The sequence below is a fragment of the Vombatus ursinus genome, unplaced genomic scaffold (assembly GCF_900497805.2).
Source record: "Vombatus ursinus unplaced genomic scaffold, bare-nosed wombat genome assembly UNPS02005286.1, whole genome shotgun sequence".
NCBI lineage: Eukaryota > Metazoa > Chordata > Mammalia > Diprotodontia > Vombatidae > Vombatus > Vombatus ursinus.
This window is the reverse complement of record NW_020945064.1, coordinates 15,348,116-15,376,027: the sequence shown is the minus strand read 5'-3', so window position 1 is coordinate 15,376,027 and position 27,912 is coordinate 15,348,116. Positions and strand designations below refer to the sequence as shown.

General features: G+C 35.8%; 1 protein-coding gene across 2 annotated transcripts in view; it reads left to right on the top strand.

Annotated features, from left to right (window-relative positions):
• The window catches only part of NFATC3 (nuclear factor of activated T cells 3), a 180,051-nt gene that overhangs the window by 63,844 nt on the left and 88,295 nt on the right, over positions 1-27,912 (top strand). For both annotated transcript variants that reach the window (XM_027846877.1, XM_027846879.1), the window contains exon 3: positions 1,375-1,537. In XM_027846877.1, coding sequence (XP_027702678.1) covers positions 1,375-1,537 — 163 coding nt within the window. The remainder of the gene's footprint in view (positions 1-1,374; positions 1,538-27,912) is intronic.

The window sequence follows — 27,912 nt, the reverse complement described above, 5'->3', positions numbered from 1 at the left end:
ACCTTGTGCTTATGTTTTTGATCTCATGTACCTCATCGTTCTTTCGGAGCTTTGCCTTTTAATAGTTGTCCCCCCTCTAATTTTTAAGCTCTCCTATTCCCTGGTTCTTTCTTTGCTGCCTTTGAAAATGCCCAGATCTTCCTTATTCCTAAACTTTCACTTGACTCTACTGTCCGTCCAAGCTATAATTTCTCTGTTTTCTTTTGTAGCCATATTTCTGTGGAAAAAGCTATCTGTGCTCACTTCTTCAACTTTTTTATTTTTTTGAATAGTTCTTATTTTTTCATTCTCTATTTAGTAAACACTTTAAAAAGAGCCTTACTACATACAACCAAACGCAAAAAGAAGATTCTATATCAAACTGTGAATTGTTCTCAGAATAGAGTTGTTATTCAAATTTTTTCCCTCAGTTTTTAATTGGGGGAGGAGTTTTTAGTTAGGGCGTTTAGATTCCTACAAATGACCATTGAAACATTTTTTACATGCACGTTAGAGGGCAGAAGGAAGTAATGACCAACAGAACAATTTTGAAAGTAATGTGTAGAATTTACTGTACTTTTTTAAGAAAAAAAGTACTATAAAGTGGAGACTCATGGTTTGATATACATAGATAATTAAAAGATAAAAATGATTTTATAAAAAAGGAGGGAGATAGCACACATAGCTTTTTCTAGAACTCAGTAGATATGAAGAGATTGAAGGACGAGAGAGAGAAGAGAGGGTAGGCAGGGGAGAGGAAAGTAGAGAGAAGGGATGGGGAAGGAGATAAGTGGGGGCAATCTGTAGAGAGGTTGTGTTGCAGTTGGGATCAAAGTTGCATGTAGAGTTTGTAACCTCACACCATATTTTAGATTCTTTCCCTTTTCTTCACTAACACAGCTGCCAACCTGTAAACTCCATTGTGTGTATTGGGTGAAAGGTGGTCTCAAAGTCAGGAAGACCCACCTCAAGTCTTACCTCTGACACATAACTAACTATATGACTGGGCAGGTCATTTAATCCAGACAACTCTTTAAGCCTCTAAGTGGCAATCACAAATTAGTAATTGGTAGAGAAAGTTTTCTCACTATTTTTACCAAGAAAATGATAGACTTGTACAGAGAAGGGTTTGGGTGTTATTTTTTAAAAAATTTATAGTTCAGAAGCTGTTCAAAGGTCAGAATTGGCCATTTTCTTCTAATAGTAAAAAACAGCTGGAAAATGGGAGGGCAACTATAGTTTTTGTTATTTTAAATAAGTGATTTTGCTTAACACAGTTTTTATTTTTTAAATACTTTGTTTGAGACCAGTTAATTTGAAATGCTGGCATTGGCAAAATAATTTCTTTCTTTTGGTAATGGTAAAGCAATACTCACCTTTGTGTTTTCTTTGTAGCACATCCTCATTGCCTCCTCTAGACTGGCCTTTACCAACTCATTTTGGACAATGTGAACTGAAAATAGAAGTACAACCTAAAACCCATCATCGAGCCCACTATGAAACTGAAGGGAGCCGTGGTGCAGTAAAAGCATCTACTGGAGGACATCCTGTTGTGAAGGTATCAGGCTTTTGAAGTGTGTTTGAATGAGTGCTGACCTGAATGATTGCAAACAAATTGGCAAGTAAGCTTGAATGTCCTAGACTCTTCTGAGGTTTTTCCTAGGCTTATGGGAAAAGTGTTCTTAGATATCTTATAAAATTATCCTTGGGTCATAATTCAGCTGAATTATTATATTGGACTGAATTGAAATATTCAAGTTTACAAATTAGTAAAATAAAGTTATGCTTTTTGGTTCTTAGAATTATGCTCTCTAGGAGATTGAATGTAAGCTTATTGCCATAACTTCCCCCCTGTAATATTTGTGTGGTAGGATGGTGCAAGTGTTAAAAATATGAGTTTTTCGTTCTCTGAGGTTCTTTGAATTTTGTATACTTTTGGGTTTTGATATTGTGAACTAAGGAGAAAAATGTGTTTCTATATAACTTTTATTACAAATATGTATAAGCATTGTTATTGTTTTAAAGTTAAGGCTTTTTAGGTGAGATGGATGAAATTTTATTTTCTGTTCAAATTGTTTAGTAATATTACATTATAACTGTCGCTAAGAAACTAATGTTCTAGCCAATTTAAAATAGCCTGTAAAGCGTGTGTTTTTTCAGTAGCCAGTGAAATAAGAGAAAGTTGTCTGTTTAAAGTGAATATTTATGATTGTAATTCTCAGCATTGAAAAACACAATTTTTGTCTCTAAGAATAAAAGATATTTTCATAGATCATAACTGTATGAAATTGGTTTAGATAGGTTATTATGACAGAATTTTTTTTATTTTATGTAGAATTGCAAAATCATGCCGTTGAATGAGACCTCAGAGATTTATAGTCCATCCATACCTAAAAGAAGTATCCTCTTGTAAAACATCCCATAAATGGTTACAAAGATTTTGTTTGAAGACCTTCAGTGATGAGCAACTCATTTGCTTATGAGGCAGCTTTATTTATAATTTATAGATAGCAGTTATTTCACTTTTAAGACAATTTTAATTATTTAAAAAGGTAATACTCTGCAGCTGCTTAATTTTTAATGTAAGCCTCTGAAATAAAACTACTGAATGATAGTGTGTGGCCAAAGTAAGCAGATACAATGGTGGTTTCTTGATTTGCATTGATAATAAGTTTAGGTTGAAGTTTAGGTTTAGGTTTTCATGTTTCCCTGATGCTGGTCAAATTCTTATGAGGTTGTGAGATGTTGATATTTCATTTTGAGCGACTTAATTGATGCTATCTTTGAACCAACCTTAGTAGACATTAATTGGTAGAAGAAACTCATCAACACTGAAATTCTAGATATAACTTCCAGTTGTTGAAGCACTAATCACAATAAAATTCTTTTGGGTTACCGAATGGAATAGAAAACAGAAGAGAGTGTGTAGCTTAAATAATCAAGAGTGGGAGAAGGAATGTTGTATTAAAAGATGTATTGAAGTGTAGCTTAAAGCAATAGAGCATCATTATGATATTAAATACCAAATAAAATGAACATATACAAAATAGAGAAAATGAGGATTATATGAATCTTATGTATAACTTTTATTTTAAAGTATATCATTTAAGGTTATTTTCTTTTTAAAAATTATTTTTACTGGCCTCAGACCAAACATTTGACACTTACTAACTGTGTGACCCTGGGCAAGTCACTTAACCCCAATTGCCTAAAAACAAACAAACAAACAACAAAAACCAAAGTATATGACATTTTAAAAAAATTATCTTTAGTTCCAAATTTTTTCTTTGTTTTGTTTTAGGCAGTTGGGGTTAAGTGACTTGCCCAGGGTCACACAGCTAGTAAGTGTCAAGTGTTTGGTCTGAGGCCGCATTTGAACTCGGGTCCTCCTGACTTAAGGGCTGGTGCTCTATCCACTGCGCCACCTAGCTGCCCCCCTTTAGTTCCAAATTTTCTCCCTCCTGCCTCCTCCCCCCAGCCATTAAGGCAAGCAAAACAATGCTTATTGTACATTTGAAGTCATGCAGAACATATTTCCATATTCGTCATGTTGCCCTCCCCCCCCCCCAAAAAGACAAGATAAAGAAAGTGGAAAAAAATATATTTTCATCAGGAGTCCTTTGCAGTTGTCATGGATCATTGTATTGATTAGTGAGCTAAGTCTTTCACAATTGATCATTGTTACAATATTGCTGTTACTTTGTGCAATGGTCTCCTGGCTCTGCTCACTTCATTCTGTGTCAGTTGATGTAAATTTTCTCAGGATTTTATGGAATCATCCCCTTCATCATTTCTTACAGCACAGTAGTATTCCATCAAAGTTGTATACCACAAATTTTTCAGCCAATCCCAAATTGATGGTCATCCCCTCAATTTCCAAATCTTTGCCACCACAGAAAGAGTTGCTATAAATATTTTTGTACCTGTAGTTCCCTTTCCTATTTCTTTGATTTCTAGTTGTGTTATTGCTGACATACTTATTTCACCCCCCCATCTTATTAGAAAAGCTTCTAGTTTATCCCCATTACAGATAATGCTTGTTTTTTGTTTAAGGTAGATACTACTTACCATTTTAGGAAAAGCTGCATTGATTTCTGTACTTCCTAGTGTTGTTGTTGTTGTTGTTGTTGTTTTTAAAAGAAACAGGTGTTATATTTTGTCACAAGCTTGTTCTGCATCTATTGATATAATATCATTTTTGTTTTTCTTGTTATTGACATGGCCAGTTACGCTTACAGTTTTCCTAATAATGAACAAGCCCTGCATTCCTGGTTTAAGTCCCACTTGGTCATAGTATATGATCTTTGTGATATATTGCTTTAATGGCTTTTTTCTTTGTTTTTGTTCTTTCTGGTTTAGGTAACAAAATCATATTTGTGTCATAGAAGGAATTTGGTGTAGGACTCTTAATTATTTTTGCAAACAGTTTCTATAGTAATGGCATTAATTGTTCAAATGTTTGGTAGTATTCACTTGTAAATCTTTCTGGTTCTGAAGATTTTTTTCTTAGGGGGTTCATTTATGGCTGGTTCAATTTCTGTTTCTAAGATAGGGTTATTTAAGTATTTTACTTCTGTTCAGCTTGGGCAGTTTGTATTTTTTAAAATATTCATCCATTTTATTTAGATTGTCAGGTTTATTGTCACATAACTGGGCAAAATAGCTCTTAATAATTTGTATGTGCGTTATTTATCTTTTTAATTTTTGATGCTGGTATTTGTGTTTTTCTCTCTTTTTTAGTCAAATTAACCGATTACCCATCTCATTGATTTCATAAAACTAGCTCTAAGTTTTATTTATTAGTTCAGTGGATTTTTTTTAATTATCAATTTTTATGAATCTTTGATGTTTAATTGAGGAATCTTTGTTCTTTTTCAATTTTTTCTTTAGTTGCATGCTCAATTCATTAACTTGCTCTTTCTCTGTTTTATTTATATAAACATTTAGAGATATAAACTTAACCCTAAGCACTGCTTTAGCTGCATTCCTTGTCTCATTGTCATTACCATTACTGAAATTATTGATTTTTTTCTGATTTGTTCTTTGACCTACTCATTCTGATTAGATTATTTAATATCTAATTGATTTTTAATCTGTGCTTCCAAGGCCCTTTTATTGAATGTAATTTTTTAGAAATCACATCATCTGGAAGGGATACATTTAATGTTTCTGTTTCTGTATGTGAGGTTTTTATACCCTAAATGTGGTTAATTTTTGTGAAAGTGCTATGTACGGTTGAGCAAAAGATATATTCCTTTCTGTTCCCATTTCTCTCTAGAGGTGGATCATATCAAGCTTTTCTAAAATTCTATTCATCTCCTTAAACATCTTTGTTTTTCATTTTATGGTTAGATTTATATAGTTCTGAGCAGGGAAAATTGAGGTTCTCACACTGGTATAGTTTTACTATTTCCTCTTATAACTCATTTAACTTTTCCTTTCAGAATTTGGATGCTTTGCCATTTGGTGCATATTTGTCTAGTATTGAATCTTTTTCGTTGTTGTGCTTTTCCTGCTTATCTTGTCTGTTTTTGCTTTTACTTTATCTGAGATCATGATTGCTACCCCTACCTTTTTTACTTCAGCTGAAGCATAATTGATTCTGCTCCAGCCCCTTATTATAACTCTGTGTATATCTTTCTGTTTAAAGTATGTTTCTTCTAAACAGTATACTGTTGGATTCTATGGTTGGATTATAATCCATTCTGCTGTCAATGGCAATTTTAGGGTGAATTTATCTCTTTCACATTCACAGTTACGATTACTGAGTAGTTTTCTCCATGCTATTTTCTTTTGTTTCTCCATTTCTCTCTCATTTTTAACCTTGTCCCTCTTAAAGTCTGTTTTGCATTGACCACAGCCTCCCTTAATTTGCCCCCCCTCTTATCATCCTCCCCTTTTTTTTACCTCTTATCCTTTTCTCTTCCTATTTCCCTGTTAGATAAGATGGATTTCGGCCGGTACCCGGTGAGAGAGAGAGAGAGAGAGAGAGAGAGAGAGAGAGAGAGAGAGAGAGTGTGTGTGTGTGTGTGTGTGTGTGTGTGTGTGTGTGTGTGTGTGTGTATTTGTGTATTCTTGTATTCTGCGTTCTTAAAGCAGGTCAGATTAGAATGAAATTCAAGCATTGCCTGCTTCCCCCACCCATTTTCTCCTCCAGCTCTTCCTTGCATACCTCTTTTATGTGAGATAATTCTCTCTATTCTTCCTCTTAATTTCTTCTTTTCTCAGTATCTCTGTCTTTCTCAGCCTGCCATGTTTTTTTTTTAGATCATCTTAGCATAATTAACTCACACATGTCCTCTGAGTAGACTCCCTCTAACTGGCCTAATGATAAAATTTTGGGGAGTGACACATTTCATCTTTCCATTTGGGAATGTAAACAGTTTAAGCTTATTAAATTCCTCATTATTTCTCACTCATGTTTTCCTTTTTATGCATCTCTCTGGTCTTGTGTTTGATTATTATATTTCCTATTCTATTTGGGTCTTTTTGTGAGAAATGCCTGGAAGGTCCTCTATTTCGTTAAATGTACATTTCCCCCTTCATAGGATTATATTCAGTTTTGCTAGGTAGGTTCTTGATTATAATCCTACTTCCTTTGCTGTCTAGAATATCATATTCCAAGGCCTCCATTCCTTAAACCTGGTAGCTGCTACTCTTGTGTATATGGGTCCACAGTATTTGAATGATTGGATGCTTGCAATATTTTCTTCTTGACATGAGAATTCTAGAACTTCGCTGTTTTCCTAGGAATTTTCATTTTGAGATCTCTTTCAGAAGGTAACTGGTAGAGTCTTCTAATTTCTGTTTTCTCCTCTGGTTCTAAGATACCCGGCCAGCTTTCCTTTATAATTTCTTGAAATATGATATCAAAGCCTTTTTTTTTTTTTTGGTGAAAAAAAATTCTCCTTAAATCTGTTTTCCGTGTCAGTTTTTTTCCTCCAGTAAGATATTTCACTTTTTCTTCTATTTTTAAATCCTCTTGACTTTGTTTTATTGTTTCTTGATATCTCATGGAGTCATTAGCTTCCACTTGACCAAAAATATTTTTCAAAGACCTCTTTTGCCATTTGAACAATTTTGGTTTTTTCAGGTATAATTTTCTTAGGTATTTTTTTTGTGCCTCTTTAACAAAGCTATTCATTTTCTTTTCATAATTTTCTTGCATTGCTCTCATTTCTTTTCCCAATTTTCCTTTACCACTCTTAATTCGATTTTAAAAATCTTTTTGTTTCTCTTTTAAACAGTCTTCTAGGAATTCTTCTTGGGCTTGTGCCCAATCTGCAATTTTTTTTTAAAGGCTATGCTTATAGATATTTTCATGGCATTGTTTTCCTGAGTTTCTATCTTGATCTTTCCTATCACCAATAGTAGCATTTTATGGTCAGGTTCTTTTTTGTTGCTTGCTTATTTTTCTAGCCTATTTCTTGACTTTGGACTTGAGCTTTGCTTCTCCTTGGGGTGCAAGTGACGAATGTTCTGAGCATTAGGCTTTTTTTCTCTGCTATTTTCATATCTAGTTCTGGAGGTCTTTAAGTTTTCATTGCTTCCAAGGTGGTGTGATCCGGAATGCTTTCCTAGTCTGAGCTCTGGTCCTTAACTAGGTAGGGCCCCTTCTCCCTTGTGACTACAGGCACCCCTCTCTGCCCTGGAAATATGACCCAGAACTGGGTAGTGGGCAGTGGAGTTGCCAAATGGCAGCTGATCACTATATACACAGGCTACCACAGGGGTCCCTGTAATCTTCTAGAATAGCTGTTCAGTTACTTTCTATCTCTAGGTAATGAAAACTCCTGGTACTACAGTTGCTGCAGCAGCAAAACTAACCAGTGCATCAGTTGAATCTGACATTTATATTCAATATCCACATCCATAGACCCTTACTTCTGCAAGGAAGAAAAGGAGGTGCATTTTCTCCTCTGTTATTTGGAGCCAAGCTGATTGTTATAATTATTAATTTTTAGTTTAGTTTTTACAGTTCCTTCTGTTTGTATTTTAATTTTTTTATTCTGACTTTAATAAACACCAGCTACAATAAACATTTCCATACCATCGTTCATCAGAATGTAAGCTCTCTGAAGGCAGGGATTTTCTTTTGCCTCTTTTTGTATCCCTGGGTCTTAGCATAGTGCCTGACACATAGTGGGCACTTAATTAGTGTTTATTGACTGACTGCATTCTTTAAAAATACTTCAACCCTCTTTTTTTTTTTGGAGGGAGGTGAAAACCCTTTCACTATCACCCCATCCTCAATTTGAGTGGGGGGAAAGAGGAAGAAACACAAAAACTCTTAAAACAAAAAAAACAAACAAACAAAAAAAAACTCTTGAAGTGTATGTGCCCGATCAAGCAAAACAAATTCCTACATTGGCTATGTTCTGTTCCGGTCGTGCCGTGCACTCTCCTTCTAACAGGAGCAGGCTGCCAAGGTCATACTTACCAGTCTTCGGAGCCCACCCGGATAAACATAGAGACAAGCCTATCGGGAGGTGCAAGCACTCGAACTTTATTCAGAGGCCATCACAGCAAGGCCAAGCAGGAAAGCAAGAGCAAGAGAGCAGGAGCAAAGAGAGAGCGAGCTCCGACCACTACTGTCCCTTAAGTACCTACTTAGCCCCTCCTCCTCAGCCCGCCTACTAGTCATTGATTGTAGGATCAGATATCGGAAGGGGATGTCTGGGGTTAGCACTGCACCAAGGGAGAGGACGTGACAAAGGAAGCTAGGCCTAGATACCGGAAGGAGGCATCTGGGGTTAGCGCTGCACCAAGGGAGAGGACGTGACAAAGGAAGCTAGGCCTAGATACCAGAAAGAGATGTCTGGGGTTAGCGCTGCACCTAGGGAGAGGACGTGACACAAGAGGCTAGGCCCGGATACCGGAAGGAGACGTCTAGGGTTAGCGCTGCACCTAGGGAGAGAACTAGACAAAGGGAGCTCGTTCTCTGCCGTCCCACTCCCACGTGGCACAGCCCCCTGCCTCGGGAGCATGAGCTCTGGTTACTTCTCCGTATCCAGTTCCTATCCCAGTTCACCACAACTCCACATGGCACAGCCCCCTGCCTCGGGAGCGTAATCTCCAGTTACTTCCTAATATCTTGTCCCTGCCCCATCTTGCCACAACCCCCACGTGGAACGTAGCCAACATCAGACAATCCCTCACAATGTTCAAAAATATATCCCTCATTTTTCAGTTGGAGTCTCTGACCTCTCTGTCAGGTGGTGGATAGTAAGCTCCATCAGTAGTCCCCTGGAATCTAGGTTGAGCTTTGCATTGATCAGAGTTATAAAGACTTTCAATGTTATTTTTCTTTACAATGTTGTTGTTATTATATCTGTAAATTGTTCTTGCTATCTTCATTTTACTCTGTATTAGTCCATGTAAGTCTTACAAGTTTGTTTAGAAACTTAGTCCTTTTGTCATTTTTTAAGGTACAGTAATATTCCACTATATTCATATACTGTAATTTGTTCAGCAAGTTCAACACTTGATGGGCACCCCCTTGACTTCCAGTTCTTTGCTCAAAAGGAAAGGGGGGGGAAGGGCAACTAGGTAGAGCAGTGGATAGAGCACTGGCCCTGGAGTACCTGAGTTCAAATCGGGCCTCATACTTGACGTTAGCTGTATGACCCTGGCCAAGTCATTGCCTAGGGCCCCCCCTCAAAAAAAAGAACTACTATATTTTTGTATATATGGGTGCTTCTTTATTTTATCTCCTTTATTCCTGTCTTTAATCTCCTTGGGATATATGTCTAGCAGTATCCCAGCTGTTTTAAAAATGTCATTTTTCACCTTTCTGTCTTGTTTGATTTGTGGTTTAAAAGATGTTTTATTATTAAACTGTATTATTCTGGTTTCGTGGAATAGTCTTATTGTAAAGTAAATTGAAATTATTTTTTACTTCCACTTCAAGTTTTCCTTATTGGCATTTTAAATTTCTCTTTTCTCCTTGAACCTCTTGTAAAGAAACCATCTCCCTCTTCCCCCCCGCCGCCTTCCATCTTTAATTTTAACATGATATGTGTCTTGTTTCACTTCATACCAAGATAGAATAAAGCTAAATCTCTCCTAACTGCTTGGTAAGAAGGAAGGGACAGATTTGGTTCAAAACTGGGGCTTCAGGGTAAAATTACTAATAAAGATCATTTGGAAAGTAAGAAAAAAACAGTTGGAATCCTGAGTATGAGGAAGAAAAAAAAAACCTGATAATATAATTTAGGATGAAAGAAAGTGAACACTTGTGTATACTGGGCTTGGAAATATAAGATACAGTGGTTCCAAAAGCCTTAGCACTAAGACTTTTGCACTGTCTTTCCACTAGACTTAGCACTAAGAGTTTTGGGATGCTATTTACTTAAAAATGGTGGTTTGGACTCAATTAAATGCTTCCTTAAAAAAGTTTTTCTTCTTTCCTCCACCTCCCTCTTCAAAATTTCCAGTTAATCTTTATTTTGTACTAGGACTTGGATTGTTTTTTGAGATGTTACCAAGTTTATAGGAAAAAAAAAATATTAGCTGCTAATCTCAAAAAACAGAATATAGCTGTAATTCAAATAAATTATAATTATTTCCTGTGACACTGTCGTGGTCTCCTAGGGTTTTCTTTGCCTTTCCTAGAAATATTGTGTTCTAAGATATTGCAGTTATACTTTGGAGTGCTCAGTTTATCTTTGTATATATCCTATATGTATACCATGCCCTAGTCAACCTACAGTTGTTTGTTTTTAATCTTGCAGCTGTTGTTAGATTATTCATGGGTTCATATTTCCAACTTATAGCTCAATTTCTCCTGTTCTTTCTCCATTTAAAGTTTTCCAAGGCTTTTGGTTATAGGAATTCCACCTGTTGAAAGAGATCATTTGTGCCAGTATATGGCATGCACATGAATAATAGGTAACAGCCCATTTGTAGAAGCTTCAGAGGCACTTTAGGAGAAAAACTATTTCTCATTGTCTTTAATGTTTGAGTCTTGAAGTACTATGATTCTATAAAGCTTCCATTCCAAGTTTATATGACATAGGGTGACTTCATTTTTTTGTATTATATTTTGTCATTTGAAAGTGAGCTATAGGTAGATGTAACTTTTTAGAATTTGTGTAATGATACCTTGCAGTTTTGTTTAGACTTTTTCTTTGCAGATTTCTGCCTAATTAAATTTAGTTAGAAAAGAAAGAAGTACAGGCATGTTTATTCCTATAATTTTTCAAATATAACATTATTCTTTCACTAAAATTCCTAGATTAAAATGTTAATTTCCATTTACCTTCAAATCCTTTTTAGTTGAATAACTTGTTCCTCACCACAGTGTGAAATGTGATTTTATTTTATTTAATCTGTAGGAATGAAAACTACACTGTGTCTTGGTTGCTAGTGTTATCAAAATGATTTTTTAAATTCAGTTTTTAAAAAATTATTTTCATTTCCAAATCCTCTCCCTCTCTTTTTTCTCTCCCCAACTTATTGAGAAGGCAGGAAAAATCGTATCCATTACAAATATGTATAGATATATGAAACAAATTTCCATATTAGCAATGTTCTGCATACCCCTCCCCCCCAAATAATGCGATAGAGGAAAACATGCTTCAATCTGCACTTCAAATTCTCTAGCTGGAGGTGGATAGCATGTTTCATCATGAGTCCTTGGAATTGTGGTTGTTCATTGTGTTAATCAAAGTATCTTCATCTTTCAAAGTTGATCTATCTTTACAGTATTGCTGTTACTGTATCAGTTGTTCTCCTGATTATGCCCACTTCATTCTGCATCAGATCATCCAAGTCTTCCCAGGTTTTTCTGAAACCATCCTCTTCATCATTTCTTATAGCATAATAGTATTCCATTGGGCCACTAGGTGGTACAATGGATAGAGCTCTGGCCTTGGAGTCAGGAGGACCCGAGTTAAAATGTGGACTCAGACACTTGACACTTACTAGCTGTGTGTTAAGTGGCAAGTCACTTAGCTCTGAATGCCTCACCAAAAGTAAAAAAAAAAAAAAGTATTCCATCACAATCATATACCACAACTTGTTCAGCCACTCCTCAGTTGATGGGTCGTCCCCTCAGTTTCCAATTCTTGGCCAGCACAAAAAGAGTTGCTCCAGATATTTTTGTGTTTCAGTCATTTTTCAGTTGTGCCCAACTGTTCATGACCTCCTTTGGAGTTTTCTTGGCAAAGATACTGCAGTGGTTTGCCATTTCCTTCTCTAGCTCGTTTTATAGATGAGGAAACTGAGACAAAGAGGGTTAAGTGACTTGCCCAGGATTGCACAGATAGTAAGTGTCTGAGGTCCGATTTGAACTCAGAAAGATGAATCTTCCTTACTCTAGGCCTGATATTCTATCTATTTCACCCTCTAGCTGCCCCATTTTTTGTAAGTAGGAGTCCTTTTTCTCTTTTTTTAATCTCTTTGGGGTATAGACCTGGTAGTGGTATAGCTGGTTCAAGAAACATGTACAGCTTAATAGCTTTTTGGGCATAGTTCCAAATTGCTCTCCAGAATGACTGGACCAATCCATAGCTCTACTAATAGTGCATTAGTGTGCCTATTTTCCTATATCCTTTCCAACATTTGGCATTTTCCTTTTCTGTTGTCTTAGCCAATATGATGGGTAGGAAGTGATACCTCAGAGTTGTTTTAATTTGCATTTCTCTAATTATTAGCGATTTAGAGCATTCTTCCATATGACTTGATAGCTTGGATTTTTTATTTTCTGAAGATTGCTCATTCATATCCTTTGACAATTTATCAATTGCAGAATGGCTCATATTCTTGAAAATTTAACTCCATTCTCAATATATTTTAGAAATGAAACCTTTTGGGGCAGCTAGGTGGCACAGTGGATAGCACTAGCCCTGGAGTCAGGAGGACCTGAGTTCAAATTTTACCACAGACACTTGCTAGCTGTGTGACCCTGGGCAAGTCACTTAACCTTGATTGCCTCAAAAAAAAAAAAAAAAAAAAAGGAAGAAAGGAAACCTTTTCCTAAGACATTCCCCCCCTCCAAGTTTCCGGCTTTTCATCTAATTTTAGCTGCATTGGTTTTGCTTGTGCAAAAACTTTTTAATTTTATGTACCTTCTGTGAATCTGTCTTTTGTTTAGGCATGAACTCTTCCCCTATCTGTAGATCTTTCAGAAATTTCTTCCATGTACCATTAATTTGCTTATGATATCACTCTTTATGTCTAAATCATTGTCATTTTGAACTTATCTTGATATATGGTATGAGATGTTAGTCCATGCCTAGTTTTTGCCAGCCTACTTTCTTGTTTTCCCAGTAGTTGGTGTTGTGTTGTTTTGTTTTTTTTTATAGGGAGTTCTTGCCCCAGTAGCTGAAATCTTGGGATTTATCAAACACTAGGTTACTGTGATAATTTCCTTGTGTGTATTACCTGCCTAATCGGTTCCTAAATATACTTTAAAGAAAATATTGACATATTGTTCTTCATTTACACAGAGACCAGCAATTTAAAAAATGAGTTTTGATTGAATGAGGCAAAATTTAGGTATATAAGAAGTAAGAATAATCAGCTGAAGTAGTTTGTAGAATATTTATTATTTGTAGAACAGTCATTACCTAGGGACTGATAAGGTTGCTTTAATTCCATGATTGTATAATTTAAAAAAAATTTTTTTAACAAACTTGTTAATTTTCAGCAAGCATTAAGATTTCCATTTACAAAGAAGAGAAAATAGAGGATTTATATGAAACTTTTAGATTTCACTTGAAAAAGGTATTAAATTTGATATTTCATTGGCACTTTTTTCCTTTCTAACATCACTGTCCCGTGATCCTACCAACAACTATTGCCTCCATTCTCAAAAGTCCTCCCTTGTAACAAATCTATAGAGTAAAAAACAAATCTATATATTGATCATGTCTGTAAATGTATGTCATATTCTGTTCCTATAATCCATCATTATTCTCTGCCCAGAGAAGGGAGGTATGCTTTATCTTTAGTTTCAGGGTCGTAATGAGTCGTTGCATTGATCTGAGGCAGGAGAGGAGGAAGGAAATAAGTATTTATTAAGGACCTAGTATATGCCAGCACTGTGTTAAGTACTTTACAAACATGATGTCACTTAACCCTCACAATAACCCTGGAAAGACTACTATAGTCCCCGAAATGGAGGTAGACAGAGGTTATGTGACTTGCCTAGGGTCACATTGCTAATAAATGTACTAGACCAAATTTGAAATCAAGTCTTCCCAACTCTAGGTCCCAGTGTACTATATACTTCACCAACTGGCTGCTGAGTATTAAGTTTTTCAGAGTTTTTTTCCTTCAACATGTTTAGTTTAACATGAAGTTTGGCATCGTCACTTTCAGTCATTTCATATAAGTCCTTCCAAGTTTAACTAAACCTGCCCTGTTTTTCTTGTGGCATAATAATATGCCAATATAGTTGCATACCCTCATTTTTTTCAACCATTTCCCAAAAGATAAGCACCTACTTTGTTTCCAGTTCTACAGAGGATTCTAGGAAGATGGCAGAATAAGGCAGGAAATTATCTGGCTCTTCTAAATTTCCCCAAAGATAATATAACACCTCAAAGTGAATTTTGAGTGTCAGAAATCATTAAAACTCGGGATAAAGCAGTTGTCCACCTAAGACAACTTAGGAGGACTTTAGGAAAGTTTGGTTTGGTGGTTTGACTTGATTGAAATGCAGTTACCTTGGGAGATACCTCTAAATCAATAAACAAAACCCTGGGGCAACTGTGTTAGGTGGCAGCCCCAGCTTCAGGAACTCCCACTTCGTGGACATTTTTGGGGTTGGACAACTGATGGAGAAGATTGCAGGGCTCTCTGCTGTCTCTGGAAGCTGGGCCCAGGTGTATTGACCAAATGCAGTCCTGGGCTGTGGCTGTAGGCGACGAAGGGTGAGCACATGGCATGGGGGGGTGGGGCCTCTACTGGCTGTGAGCACTTGCAAAAGAATGGAATCCCTAGTTCTGGTTGCAGGGGATGGGGTGAGCTAAAGCTTGTACTCTCAGGAGGGACCACAAGAAGTAAGAGCATTTGCTGTAATGGCTTTGCTGGGGGCTGCCCTGGTTGTCGCTCAGGGACAGAAAGGTTTATCTGAAGTCAGACCTCCAGACAGAGTTCAGAAAACAACATCACAATAAAACTGAAGCCTGAGGTATTATCCCCCACACTTTGGGACTAGAGCCCAACTTTAACATGAGCCTGACCTTAACACAAAATTAACAGACGAGAAATAAGCTGCTAAAAAATTTAAAAAATATATAAATAAAATGAATAACCAAAGAATACAACCATGGATAGCTATGGTGATAGAGAAGATGTGGGTTCAAACTCAGAAGAAGATGGTGAAATTAAAACAACTACTTCTATCTCAAAGGAAAAACAGAATGATCACAAGCCCAAAAAGAGCTTTTAAAAGAACTTAAAAGGGACTTTAAAAATCAAATAAGAGAAATTGAGGGGGAAAAAATAAGAGTAATGCAAAAAAATTATGAAAAAACAAAGCCAACCAATTGGAAAAAGAGATGCAAAAACTTACAGAAGAAAAATCAGAATTGGGCAATAGGAAACTGACTTTATAAGACACCAGGAAATACTAAAACATTCTACCAAAATTAATTTACTTATTCAGTGCCATGCCAATCAAACTACCAAAAAATTATTTTATAGAGCTAGAAAAAATTAAAAAATTCATCTGGAAGAACAAAAGGTCCAGAATATCAAAGAAATTAATGAAAAGAAATGTAAGGGAAGGGTGGCCTAGCCATAGCAGATCTTAAATTGTATTATAAATCAGGAGTCATCAAAATTACTTGGTACTGGCTAAGAAATAGAGTGGTGGATCAGTGGAATAGATTTGATCGACAAGACGAAGTAATCAGTGACTATAGTAATCTACTGCTTGATATACCCAAAGATTCCAGCTTCTGGGATAAGAACTCACTATTTAACAAAAACTACTGAGAAAACTGGAAAAGAGTATGGCAGAAACTAGGCATAGACCAACATCATATACCATATACTAAATAAAATCAAAATGGGTACATGGTTTAGATATAAAGGCTGATACTATAGGCAAACTGGAAGAGCACGGAATAGTTTACCTGAAAGATTTATGGAGAACAGAAGAAATTATGATCAAACGAGAGAGAGAGCATTATGAAATGCAAAATTGATAATTTTGATTACATTAAATTGAAAAGCTTTTACACAAACAAAGCCAATGCAACCAAGATTAGGAGGGAAGCATACTATTTACTGTTTGTTTTTTTTTTCCGTTTTGTTTCTTCTTTCTTATGGTTCCTCCTGTTCTAATTTTCTTTACAACATGACTAATGTGAAAATGTTTAATAGGAATGTATGTGTAGAGCCTATATTAGATTACATGCCATCTTGAGGAGGGAAGTAGGGAGGGAGGAGGAGAAAATTTAAAACTCAAAAGCTTATGGAAGTGAATGTTGAAAATTAAAAAGAAATGAATTTATTAAAAAAAAAAAGAAATGATGAGCAGGCAGACTTCAGAAAAACCTGGAAGGACTTGTGTGAACTGATGCTGAGTGACGTGAGCAGATCCAGGAGAATATTGTACACAGTAACAGTCACATTATGTGATGACTAACTTTGATAGACTTGTCTTTTCTTAGCAATGCAAGGATCTAAGATAACTCCAAAAGACTCATGATAGAAAATGCTGTCCACATCCAGAAAAAGAACTATGGAGTCTGAATGCAGATCAAAGCATATTATTTGCTTTCCTTTTTTTTTTTCTTTTCTTTTTTTTTTGTGTTTTTTTTTTTTGATTTCTTCTTTCTTGTAGTTTCTCTCATTGGTTCTAATTCTTCTTTACAATATGACTAATGTGAAAATAGGTTTAATGTAAATGTATATGTTGAGCCTATATCTATTTATATATCCTCTTGGGGTGAGGAGAGAGGAAAGATAGGGAGAAAATTTGGAACTCAAAATCTTATGGAAGTGAATGTTGAAAGCTAAAAATAAATAAATAAAATTATTTAAAAAATAAAATAAAGAAATACTAAAAATGAAGAGAATGTAAAACATCTCTTTAGAAAAACAACTGACCTAGAGAACAGATTCAGGGGAGACAATAAAAGAATTGTTGGACTACCTGGAAGTTATGATCAGTAAAAGAGTACAGACATTATAATTCAACAAATTATTAAGGAAGGTTGTCCTGAAGTTTTAGAATGAGAGAGCAAAGTAGAAATAGAAAAAATCCACCAATCACCACCTGAAAGAGTTCCCCAAATGAAAACTCACAGGGATATCATAGTTAAGTTTTGAAGCTTCCAGGTCAAGGAGAAAATACTCCAAGCAATTAGAAAAAAAATACCTTGGAGCTACATTCAGGATAACACAAGATTTAGCAGTTTCTTCGTTAAAAGACCAAAGCTCCCCTCTTACCTATCAGGTAACCTGTGAGATACCTGTGAAATAGAGAATTCTCCAACTGGCATTTAAAGTGTTCAAAATATGGTTTGTACCTACCAGTGTACCTTTCCAGTTTTATTTCGTTATCACTCCCCTTAACACTCTAGCAAAAGGAGTTCCTTAGCTATTTCCCTTAAATGATATTCCATCTTCCACCTCTGTGCCTTTAAAACAGAGCTTCCTTCTCCCATCTGTGGAATGCACTTTCCCTCCCTTACGGGAACATTATATTCTGAAGAGCAAAGGAGCAGGACTTGCAACCAAGAATAACTTATCCAACAAAGCTTTGTGTAGCCCTGAATGTGGGAAAAATGGATATTTAATGAACTAAAGGACTTGCAGGCATTTGTGGAAGAAAAGACCAGAACTGATTGGAAAATTTGACCTACTAGATTCAGGAGAAATATAATAAAGTAAACATTAAAAACCAATTACAAAGAATTTAATAAGGTCAAAATATTTCTTTCTTATGGGAAAATGTTATCTGTAACTCTTGAGAATGTTATCCTTACTTGGGTTGTTCAAAAGAACATACATAAATAGAAGGCTTAGGGTTGAGTAGAGTATGATGGGATGATCCTAAAAAATAAAATTGTGTAGGGAGAGGCACAATAGAGCAATTATATCACACAAATGAGGTGTGAATAGAAGAACTGTTACAGTGGAGGCAGAAATGGGTAGAGGGCTAGTAGTGCTAGAACTTTATTCTCATCGGAACTGGGTTAAAGAAGGAATAACATATACATCTAGAAAGGCATAAAAGTCTTCTTAACTTGCAGAGAAACAGGATGGCCAAAGGAGAGGATAAGGGAAGGGCTCTTAGAAGGGTGGGTAAATTAAGTAATGGGAGTATAAGGAAGGGATTTTCAGAAGAGGTGTGGATTAGGGAGGCAGTGGTTTGAAGTCTAGTTTAGGAATGATCCAATAAGAAGGGAGGGAGAGGATAACTATAGATGAAAAAAATAAAATGAAAGGAAATACACAACTAGTAATTAATTATAGCTTTGAATGTGAATGTAATGAACTCACCCATAAAATGGAAATGGATAGCAGAATGGATTGAAAACCAGAATTCAATAATAGATTGTTTACAGGAAACATATTTAAAAACAAGAGATACACATAGAGTGAAAATAAAGAGTTGGAGTAGAATTTGTGCTTCAGTTCATGTGGAAAAAAAACAGGAGTACCAGTCATGATCTCAAAGTTAAAGTCAAAATAGATTTAATTAAAAAGATATAAACAAGGAAACTATATTATGATAAATGGTGCTATAGATAATTAATATCACTACCAAATCTATATACACCAAATGCTATAGTATCCAAAATTTTAAAGGAAAAGCTAAATTAATTACCGATGGCAATGGATAGCAAAACTGTTAATAGTGAGGGACTTTAACCTTCTCCTCTCAGAACTAGATTAAATCTAACCCAAAAAATAAATAAGTCAAGGCGATGAGTAGAATCTGAGATAAGCTAGATCTGATAGATATCTGGTGAGGATTGATTGGGAACAGAAAAGAATAAACTTTTTTTCTCAACAATACCCTTTACAAAAATTGACCATATATTAGGGCATAAAAAGTTTATTTACTGCAGAAATATTAAATGCCTTCTATTCGGATCATAATGCAATAAAAAATTATCTTTAATAGAGGACCATGGAAACAGATTAAAAATTATTTGGACACTAAATAACCTAATTTTAAAAAAATTTTTTTAAGGCAGTTGGGGTTAAGTGACTTGCCCAGGGTCACACAGCTAGTAAGTGTTGAGTGTCTGGTCTGAGGCCGAATTTGAACTTGGGTCCTCCTGACTCCAGGTCCTAGCTGCCCCTTCCCTCGCTGCTTCACATCAAAGCTTTTTACTCTTCCCTGATTGATTGCCTATTGTACTCCACATAGCAGTTGTTATAAACTTTCTCTTCTCACTTCATACTCTTTTCTTCCAGCGTTTTAGCAGAGGATGTTCACTCATACATCTTCACTGAAAAAAGTTGAGACTGCCTCCCTTGAGCTCCTTTTTCTCAGTTTCACACTTAAAATCATTTCAGCATCATCTCCAAACTTCTCCTGTTTTCTAATCTCAGAGTATAAGGTGATCTTTCTTTTTGTCCTCCAATACTAGTCCTTCTGTCTGTACCCTTGATCCCATCTACTCACATGTCCTCTAGGAACTTCAGTCATCCCTTCCCTCAGCTGAATTTTCAGTTTCTCCATATTCTGTGATCCTTAGAAATATGCCCAGATTTCCCCTCATCCTTCTTCCTTAAAAAAAAACTTTAACTTGTACTTAATTCCTCAAGTTAATTCATCTTTTATCTCCTCTTTCATATTGAAATTCAGCTTGGGTAAAACCGTCCACACTTAACTGCCTTCACATTCTCACCTCCAACTCACCTTCTAAATTTTTGCAATCTTTCCACCCTCATCACTGCACTAAAACCACTTTCTCCAAGGACAGTATCTTTATTATGAAATTCAGTGATCTCCTCCTGGCTCTCATCCTTCTTGATCTCTCTGCAGTCCTTCCTCTCCCAAATCAATTTGTATTTGTTTTCATCCTACATGTATGTGCCTAGAGGTAGGGTCTGTGGCTGTTAATAAATGCTTATTGATTGGTTGTGTATAGGTCCACTGCAGGGACTGTATGCTTGTCGTCTGATCAGTTAACCTAAGTAAATTCAGAGAGGTTCGTTATCCTGTTTGCTGAAGATGGATACTTTTTTTTTGGCTTCAACAAAAATCAACTATGTATTAAGGTTCCAATCTGTGTAGATGGAGGAGTATAGGTAAACAAATCATGAGTTCTTAAAGGTGTATTTAAGTGCTGAATAGTAACAACTAATAGTTCCATAATGATTTTTACATTTACAAAGTGTTTTCCTTGCAGAACCTGAGATGTACAGATATTATCACAGTTTTGCATATGGGGAAATTGAAGATAAGTAGGTTGTGATTTGCTCAGTCATACATTTAGTATAGCTCCCATTTGAAACTAATTTGAACTGAAGTCCCCAATTCTAAATCCAGGAAGGAAAGAGTAAGATGGATTCCTAATTACCAGTGATCTTTAAATGGAGACTTAGTGATTATACATAACAGCTTTTATTTGGTTCTAGATGAAGATACTTCCATCTTAACTATGAGTGGTACTAGATAGCTGCTTGGGTCTCTTCCATCTCTCAAATTCTGTGATTCTGTGAACTCTGATAATCTGTGATTCAGTGTAATTCTGAGTAGCAAAAGTAGGACAAAACTTCTTGAAGTTTTTTCCCTTTGTAATACACATTAGTAGATTGAAAAGACCCGAAATAATAGCTCATAAAGCCTGTATTTATTTGTAAAATAATGGTAGACATAAAAACATAGCAATTTTATTTTTAATTAATTTATATATTGCTGTTTAACAATTTTGAGGTTTTTTAAAAAGTTTTTTACTGCCACAACTAGTTTAATTATTTAAGTGATGATTAGTAAATTATTATAGATTATACTTTAAATATATTTGATTTCAGAATTGAGCTTTTAAAGTAAAGGTGTAAAAAGTAAAATTTGGTGTCGTTAATATATAAATATCAATGCACTGTCTGGATATTTTAGAAATGTCTTATGTTCAAAAAAATTAAAAATCAGAAGATGAAAATTGTAATAATTTATAATTTAAAATATGTAATAGCTACTGCATTAAACCTCTGATTTGACAAATATATCCAGAGATGTAGACTACAGTGTAGAATTATAATACTCTTTAACAGATGACAAATTATATAATGAAAGATTTTATTCCAAACCACATGGGCATTTTAACCAAAAACACTCTGAATATTGGGGAAATTGACAAAAAAGGAAAATGACAAATATTGGAGGGGCTGCAGGAAAACAGGTATATTAATGTTCTTTTTGGTAGAGCTATGAATTGTTATACTCTGGAAAGCAGTTTGGAACTAATCCACAAAAGATAGTAAACTATGCATACCTTTTGACCTAGCTATACCATTATTAGGCCTAAACCCCAATAAGATCAAAGAAAGATAAAAAGGACCCCCATATATACAAAAAATATTTATAGCAGCTCTTTCTGTAGTATCAGAACACTGAAAACTAAGTGGGGGGAGGGGAGGAAGAGATGCCTATTAATTTGGAAATGACTGAACAAATTATGATAAATGAATGGAATGGAATATTGTACTATAAGAAGTGCTAAAAGGGATGGTTTTGGTGAAACCTGGAAAGACTTATATGAACTGATAAAGAGTGAAGTTAGCAGAACAAGAACAGATTATACAGTAATAACATTGTAAAATCAAGCAACTTTGAAAGCCTTGAACTCAGATCAAGGTAATGATCAACTATGGTTCCAAAGGGCTATGATATGACATCACTTCTGGCAGAAGTGATGGACTCAGGGTTAAAGTATGAGAAATATGCATTTTTTACATGTCCAGTGTGGGAGTTATTCTGCTTGACTAAGCACACCTTTTGTAGGTTTTTTTCCCCCACTTTTCAGTAGTGGAGGTGTGCTAGGGGGAGGACAAAATCGATTTTTGTTCATTGAAAAAATATTTAATTAAAAAAAGACACTCTGAGTACTAACTGGATGGTTATTAATTTTTTTTCTTTTTGGTGAGGCAGTTGGGGTTGAGTGACTTGCCCTGGGTCACACATCTAGTAAGTGTCAAGTGTCTGAGTCTGCACTTGAACTCGGGTCCTCCTGACTGGAGCTCTATCCACTACGCTACCTAGCTGCCCCCAACCAGGTGGTTATTAAAATTTAATTGGGGGAGGGTTCAAATCTCATTATGTAGGCCAACCCAGCTTTCTGTATTTCTCTTACCAAAACCAATCTCCTAGTGGGGATAAAGATTTGAAACATAAAGTAGAATGTTTATTTTCACCATAATGAGTTGTTTTGGATGTATTATAGTTGTGTACAAATTTTCATTTTTAAATAACATCGCAGAGTGTTTTTCAAAAATATCTTTACAGTATGTTTTCTCATTCTTAGTGTATTCACAATATCCCTCAAATAATTTAGCTGGACTGATAAGAGAACTACTTTGTATTGAAACTATTCTAGCTTATCCTGTAGTGACCTTCAGTCTTCAGCCTGCCAGCTTTATTTTAACTTACGCAGGCACTGACCTTTGCTATGGAAACGTTACAGAAACACAAAAACAACTTGGCTGTGCTTTCCTCTACAAAGCAGTGGGTGGTGTATCTCAGTATACTATTACTAGATGAGGGGTTTCTTTTTTTTTTTCACCTCAGGAGTTCAGTACTGACAGTTGTGATAACTTGCTCACTATATGCAATAAGCTTATTCCTTCTGGGGATAAATGAAATCCATTTGGTTTGTTTGGTGTTTTTATAGTACCTGAGAAGCAAGCTTTTTCTGTCCTATGTATGAATGAAACAGATGTTAAACAAAATACCTGTACTAAAGTATGCTCCTTTTGTAATATAATACTCTGAATTCCCTTCCCCCAATCACCAGTTCAGTTTACTAAGTATAAAGTACATGTGGCTTATGTCTTTGCCAAGCTAGTATTAATGTCACTAGTTTAATATGATTGAAAATTCATTTGGCTATATAGTAATTAGCAATATGTGGTATAGGATTTGTATAGTTTACACAGCCAGGGATATTTTTATTTATGTTGCTTTTTAAGATGTAATTATTTAATTACAAGAAAATATCTAGTGGCCATAATTCTTATTTAAGCAATAGAATAGGGCCTTTTCTTGTAGTAAGTGAAGTATCTCTTCCACTGAAGCAAATTGTGATATTTTTGTTTTGTTTTTTCTTTTTACTCTAAATAGGTGAGTTTTTCCTCCCGTAGAAAAGCAATCCACTACAAAGCTGTTACGATAGTTATAATTGAACAAAGTTCATACTCATAGAGCTAGAAAGGATCATAGATGTCAACTTGGCTCGCCCTCTAATCTTGCACATGAGGAAACAGACCCAGAGAACTGAAGTGACAGAGGTAGTAGTAAGGAGCAGAGACTCCACATGTAGGTTCTTGCTATACCATAGCTGTCTGCTGTCTCCTTACTACCTACTTCATTCCTCTCTGGAAACATGTATAGATCTCTATCATTTTTCAAAACAAATCCCCTACAACTCTTCACATGACACTATTGCCCCTCCTAGCCATGATCTTCTTTTACTTTTTTTTAATTTAATAATATTTTATTTTTTTTCCAATTACGTGTAAAGATAATTTTCAGTATTCATTTTTGTAAGATTTTGAGTTCCAAATTTTTCTCACTCCCCCTTCCCCAAGACAGCTATCAATCTGATAGAAGTACAATCATGTTAAACATATTTCCACATTGGTCATGTTGTGAAAGAAGAATCAGAACAAAAGGGAAAAACCACGAGAAAGAAAAGGCAAAAAACAAGTGAAAATAGTATGCTTTGATCTGCATTCAGACACTATGGTTCTTTCTCTGGATATGGATAGCATTTTCTATCATGAATCTTTTGGAATTGTCTTAGATCATTGTAATGCTGAGAAGAGCTAAGTCTGTCATAGTTGATTATCACACAGTGTTGCTGTTACAGCCTACAATGTTCTAGTTCTGCTCGCTTCATTCAGCATCAGTCCATACAAGTCTTTCCAGGTTTTTCTGAAGTCTATCTGCTCACCATTTCTTTTTCTTTTTTAGGCAGTTGGGGTTAAGTGAATTGCCCAGGGTCACACAGCTAGTAAGTGTCAAGTGTTTGGTCTGAGGTCAGATTTGAACTCAGGTCCTCCTGACTTCAGGGCCGGTGCTCTATCCACTGTGCCACCCAGCTGCCTCTGCTCACCATTTCTTATAGCACAATAGCATTCCGTTAGATTCATGTACTACAACTTATTCAGCCATTCCCCAGTTGATGGATATTCCCTCAGTTTCTAATTCTTTGCCACTACAAAAAGAGCTGCTATAAATATTTTTGTCCGTGTGGGTCCTTTTCCCTTTTTTATGATCTCGTTGGAATACAGACCTACTAGTGGTATTGCTGGATCAATGGTATGCCATTTTATAGCTCTTTGGGCATAGTTCCAAATTGCTGTACAGAATGGTTGGTATGAGCCTCTTTTTCTTTCTGGCATATAGGTACTCTCCAACCATACAGCCTCCACTTATGGACTGTCTTATCTGTTTTTAGCCCACTGCAGTTTGCCTTCTATCTCTTCCACTCCAGCAGTAAAAATTACTGCTATATACATCCCTCTCATAGCAGAAAAATGGGGACCAGGACAGAATGTTGTATACTTGTCACAATATAGTTACTGCTTTTTATTAATTGTCTTTGTCACAAGAGGAGGGTTCATTTTGGAGGTGAAGAGACATTGAGATTGCTGTTATAAAGACAAAAAGCATCAAGAAAATATATCTACATACATTCAAAAGAAACTGCACTAGTGCCTTCCCTCCCAAGCTAACATATATTTAACTAGCTTGTATATTTTTGTGTATATTTGTATTTCTGGTATGTGTACTTACATATTTTCTTTTGTCTTACCTTTGAATTGTTTTATTCTTTTTTTTTTCTTTTTGGTGAGGCAGTTAGGGTTAAGTGACTTGCCCAGTGTCACACAGCTAGTAAGTGTCAAATGTATGAGGCTGGATTTGAACTCAGATCCTCCTGACTCTAAGTGAATTGTTTTATTCTTTATGCTTATATCCCCAGGTACTTATTCTTTCTTAGACTTCAGTCTTTTTTTGTTTGTTGGTTTTATTGTTACCTTTATCTTGAAACTCCCTTTTCTCACCTTCGGTGAAATTCTATTGGCTTGGTTTTCTTGCCATGCTGACTACAATATTTCTGTCTTCTTCGATAGGTTATCTTCTTATTCTAGTACCCTAAATCTGGACATTAACCATTAGCACTGTTCTCTTCACTTTTTTTGACACTCAGGTCCATTTGCTTACTTTAATAACAATACCAGTAATGATAACTGGAATTTGTATAGCACGTATTATGTACCAGGCATTGTGCTAAGTGCTTAATAAACATCACCTCATTTGATCTTCACAACAATTGGGGGGGGGCAGGGTATAAGGTGCTATTATTATCCCCATTTTATAGTTGAAGAAACTGAGGCAGATAATGGTTAAGTCATTTTCCAAGGGTCACACAGCTAGTGAGTGTCTGAGGTCATATTTGAACTCAGGTCTTCTTGACCACAATGCTCTATCTGCTGTACCACCTAGTTCTGCCCCCTGTGCACAATAACTAGCATTTATTCAATGTCTACTTATACCTAGGTGCTTTATAAATATTAGCTCATTTGACTTTTTATCCCTATGTGGATAAGATACAAATCTGTATCTTTTTTGCAGGTGGGGGTAGGCAATGGGGGTTAAGTGACTTGCCCAGGGTCACACAGCTAGTGAGTGTCTGAGGCTGGATTTGAACTCAGGTCTTCCTGACTCCTGGGCCAGTGCTGTATCCACTGCACCACCTAGCTGCCCCACAAATCTGTATCTTTAACCCTAATCTCTCTCAGCTCTATTTTTGCATTTCCAATTTGTTCTTGGATGTTTCACTTGTTTGTCCCACCATCAGTTCAAACTCAACATGTGTATTCAATAAACATTATAACATAGGGCACAGCATTATTCTAAGCACTGGGAATACAAAGCAAATAATGAAATGGTTCCTGTCTTCAAGAAGCTTATAGTCTTTTGGAAACTATAGTAAAAGGGACATGAACATAAAAGAGATGCAAAGTGTATGCAAAGTAGTTTCAAGAGAGATAGAACACCAATATCTGAAAGGGACCAGGAAAGATTTCTTGTAGCATTTGGTGCCTGAGCTGCGCTTTAATGGAAGCCAAGAATTCTATGAAATATCAGTAAGGGAAGGAAAGTGCATTTCACAGATGGGAGAAGGAAGCTCTGTTTTAAAGGCACAGAGGTGGAAAATGGAATATCATTTAAGGGAAATAGCTAATGAACTCCTTTTGCTAGAATTAAGGGGAGTGATACGAAATAAAACTGGAAAGGTACACTGGTAGGTACAAACCATATTTTGAACACTTTAAATGCCAGTTGGAGAATTCTCTATTTCATAGGTATCTCATAGGTTATCTGATAGGTAAGAGGGGAGCTTTTCAAAATGTATTAGTAGAGTAGTGACAAGATCAGATCTGTGTTTTAGGAATATCAGTTTTGCAGCTATCTGGAGGATAAATTGGCTTTTTCTAGCACCACAGCTCATCATTCTCCTAAAAGCTGTTTCTCCTTCTGATTTTCTCTTCACTGTTAATGTTACCATTCCTATCTCCCAGTTCACCAAGCCACAGTCATTTAGGGTTTCTTCTTTTCCTTACCTGTTTTCAGTCATTCCTGATTTTTCCTTTGAACACTTATTTTTATCTTTCTTCATTCACACTCCTGCCACTTTAGTCCAAAGCCACATCAACTTTTTTACACTAGTCTCTTAGTTAACCTCCTTAGTGCTAAGTTTTTCCTCTTCTAATCCATTCAGCATACTACTGCCACACTAATCTTCATAAATTATTACTTTAATTGTTCCATGAATTTAGAGGCAGGAAGATCTGATTTCAGATCCTGCCCCCAGTCAGTTGCTAGTTGTGTGATGCTGGTCAAACCACTTTAACCCTTCTCAACCTCAGTTTCTGCATCAGTAAAATAAGGATAATAATAGCACCTCCCTGTTATCATAATTATTATTCACATATAGCCTCTTACTTTTCATGATCCTCCATAGAGATCAGGCCCTTGGATACTTAACCATTCTCATTGCTCATTACTCTCTGATGTATACCAGCCATTTTAGTCAGTCCTCTCTCTTCACTGACCCCACACATACCTTTTCCTGCCTCTATAATTTCTCTCATTTCTCTTTCAGGTAATGCTTTACTCTATTATCTCTTTCATCTAGGGAATGACACATTATTTTTCCTTCTATATGTACCTAGTAGGTACTTGGGTAAATACTTTTTGATTACTTCTCAGATCAACTTTGATGCAAACACATAATGGTTTGATAGTCACACACTAAATTTATATGCCAGATTTCAAGGCTTCTTGCTCCTGGCCCACAAATTTCTGTCCAAATAAATAGTTCTGTGTATTTTTTTTTCTGTGCCACCGAAGGCTTAGAAATAAGTATCAATTTTGACTGCACAGATTTCTCTTAATTCATCTCCTAAATGCAGGGGCTCAGTATATGTGACATATATGAGATACAGTAAAATGCATATAGAGAGAAACAAGAATTCCATTGCAGCTGAGAGTTGAATTTATAATCCTTTCAGTTTTCCTCCTTTTCCTTTCTTAAAAATCCATTTTGATTCTCATATTACCGTTGCCAGTGTTAGCCTAATCAGTCTCACACTTGCTCATTCTAATGGTCTTCTAACCTGTTTCCCCACATGAGACTTTTCAGGTCAATTCAATTTTCACACAACCGCTTTTTTCCTAATGTGCAGCTCTGATCACATACCTCTACTACTCAGAAACTTCCCATG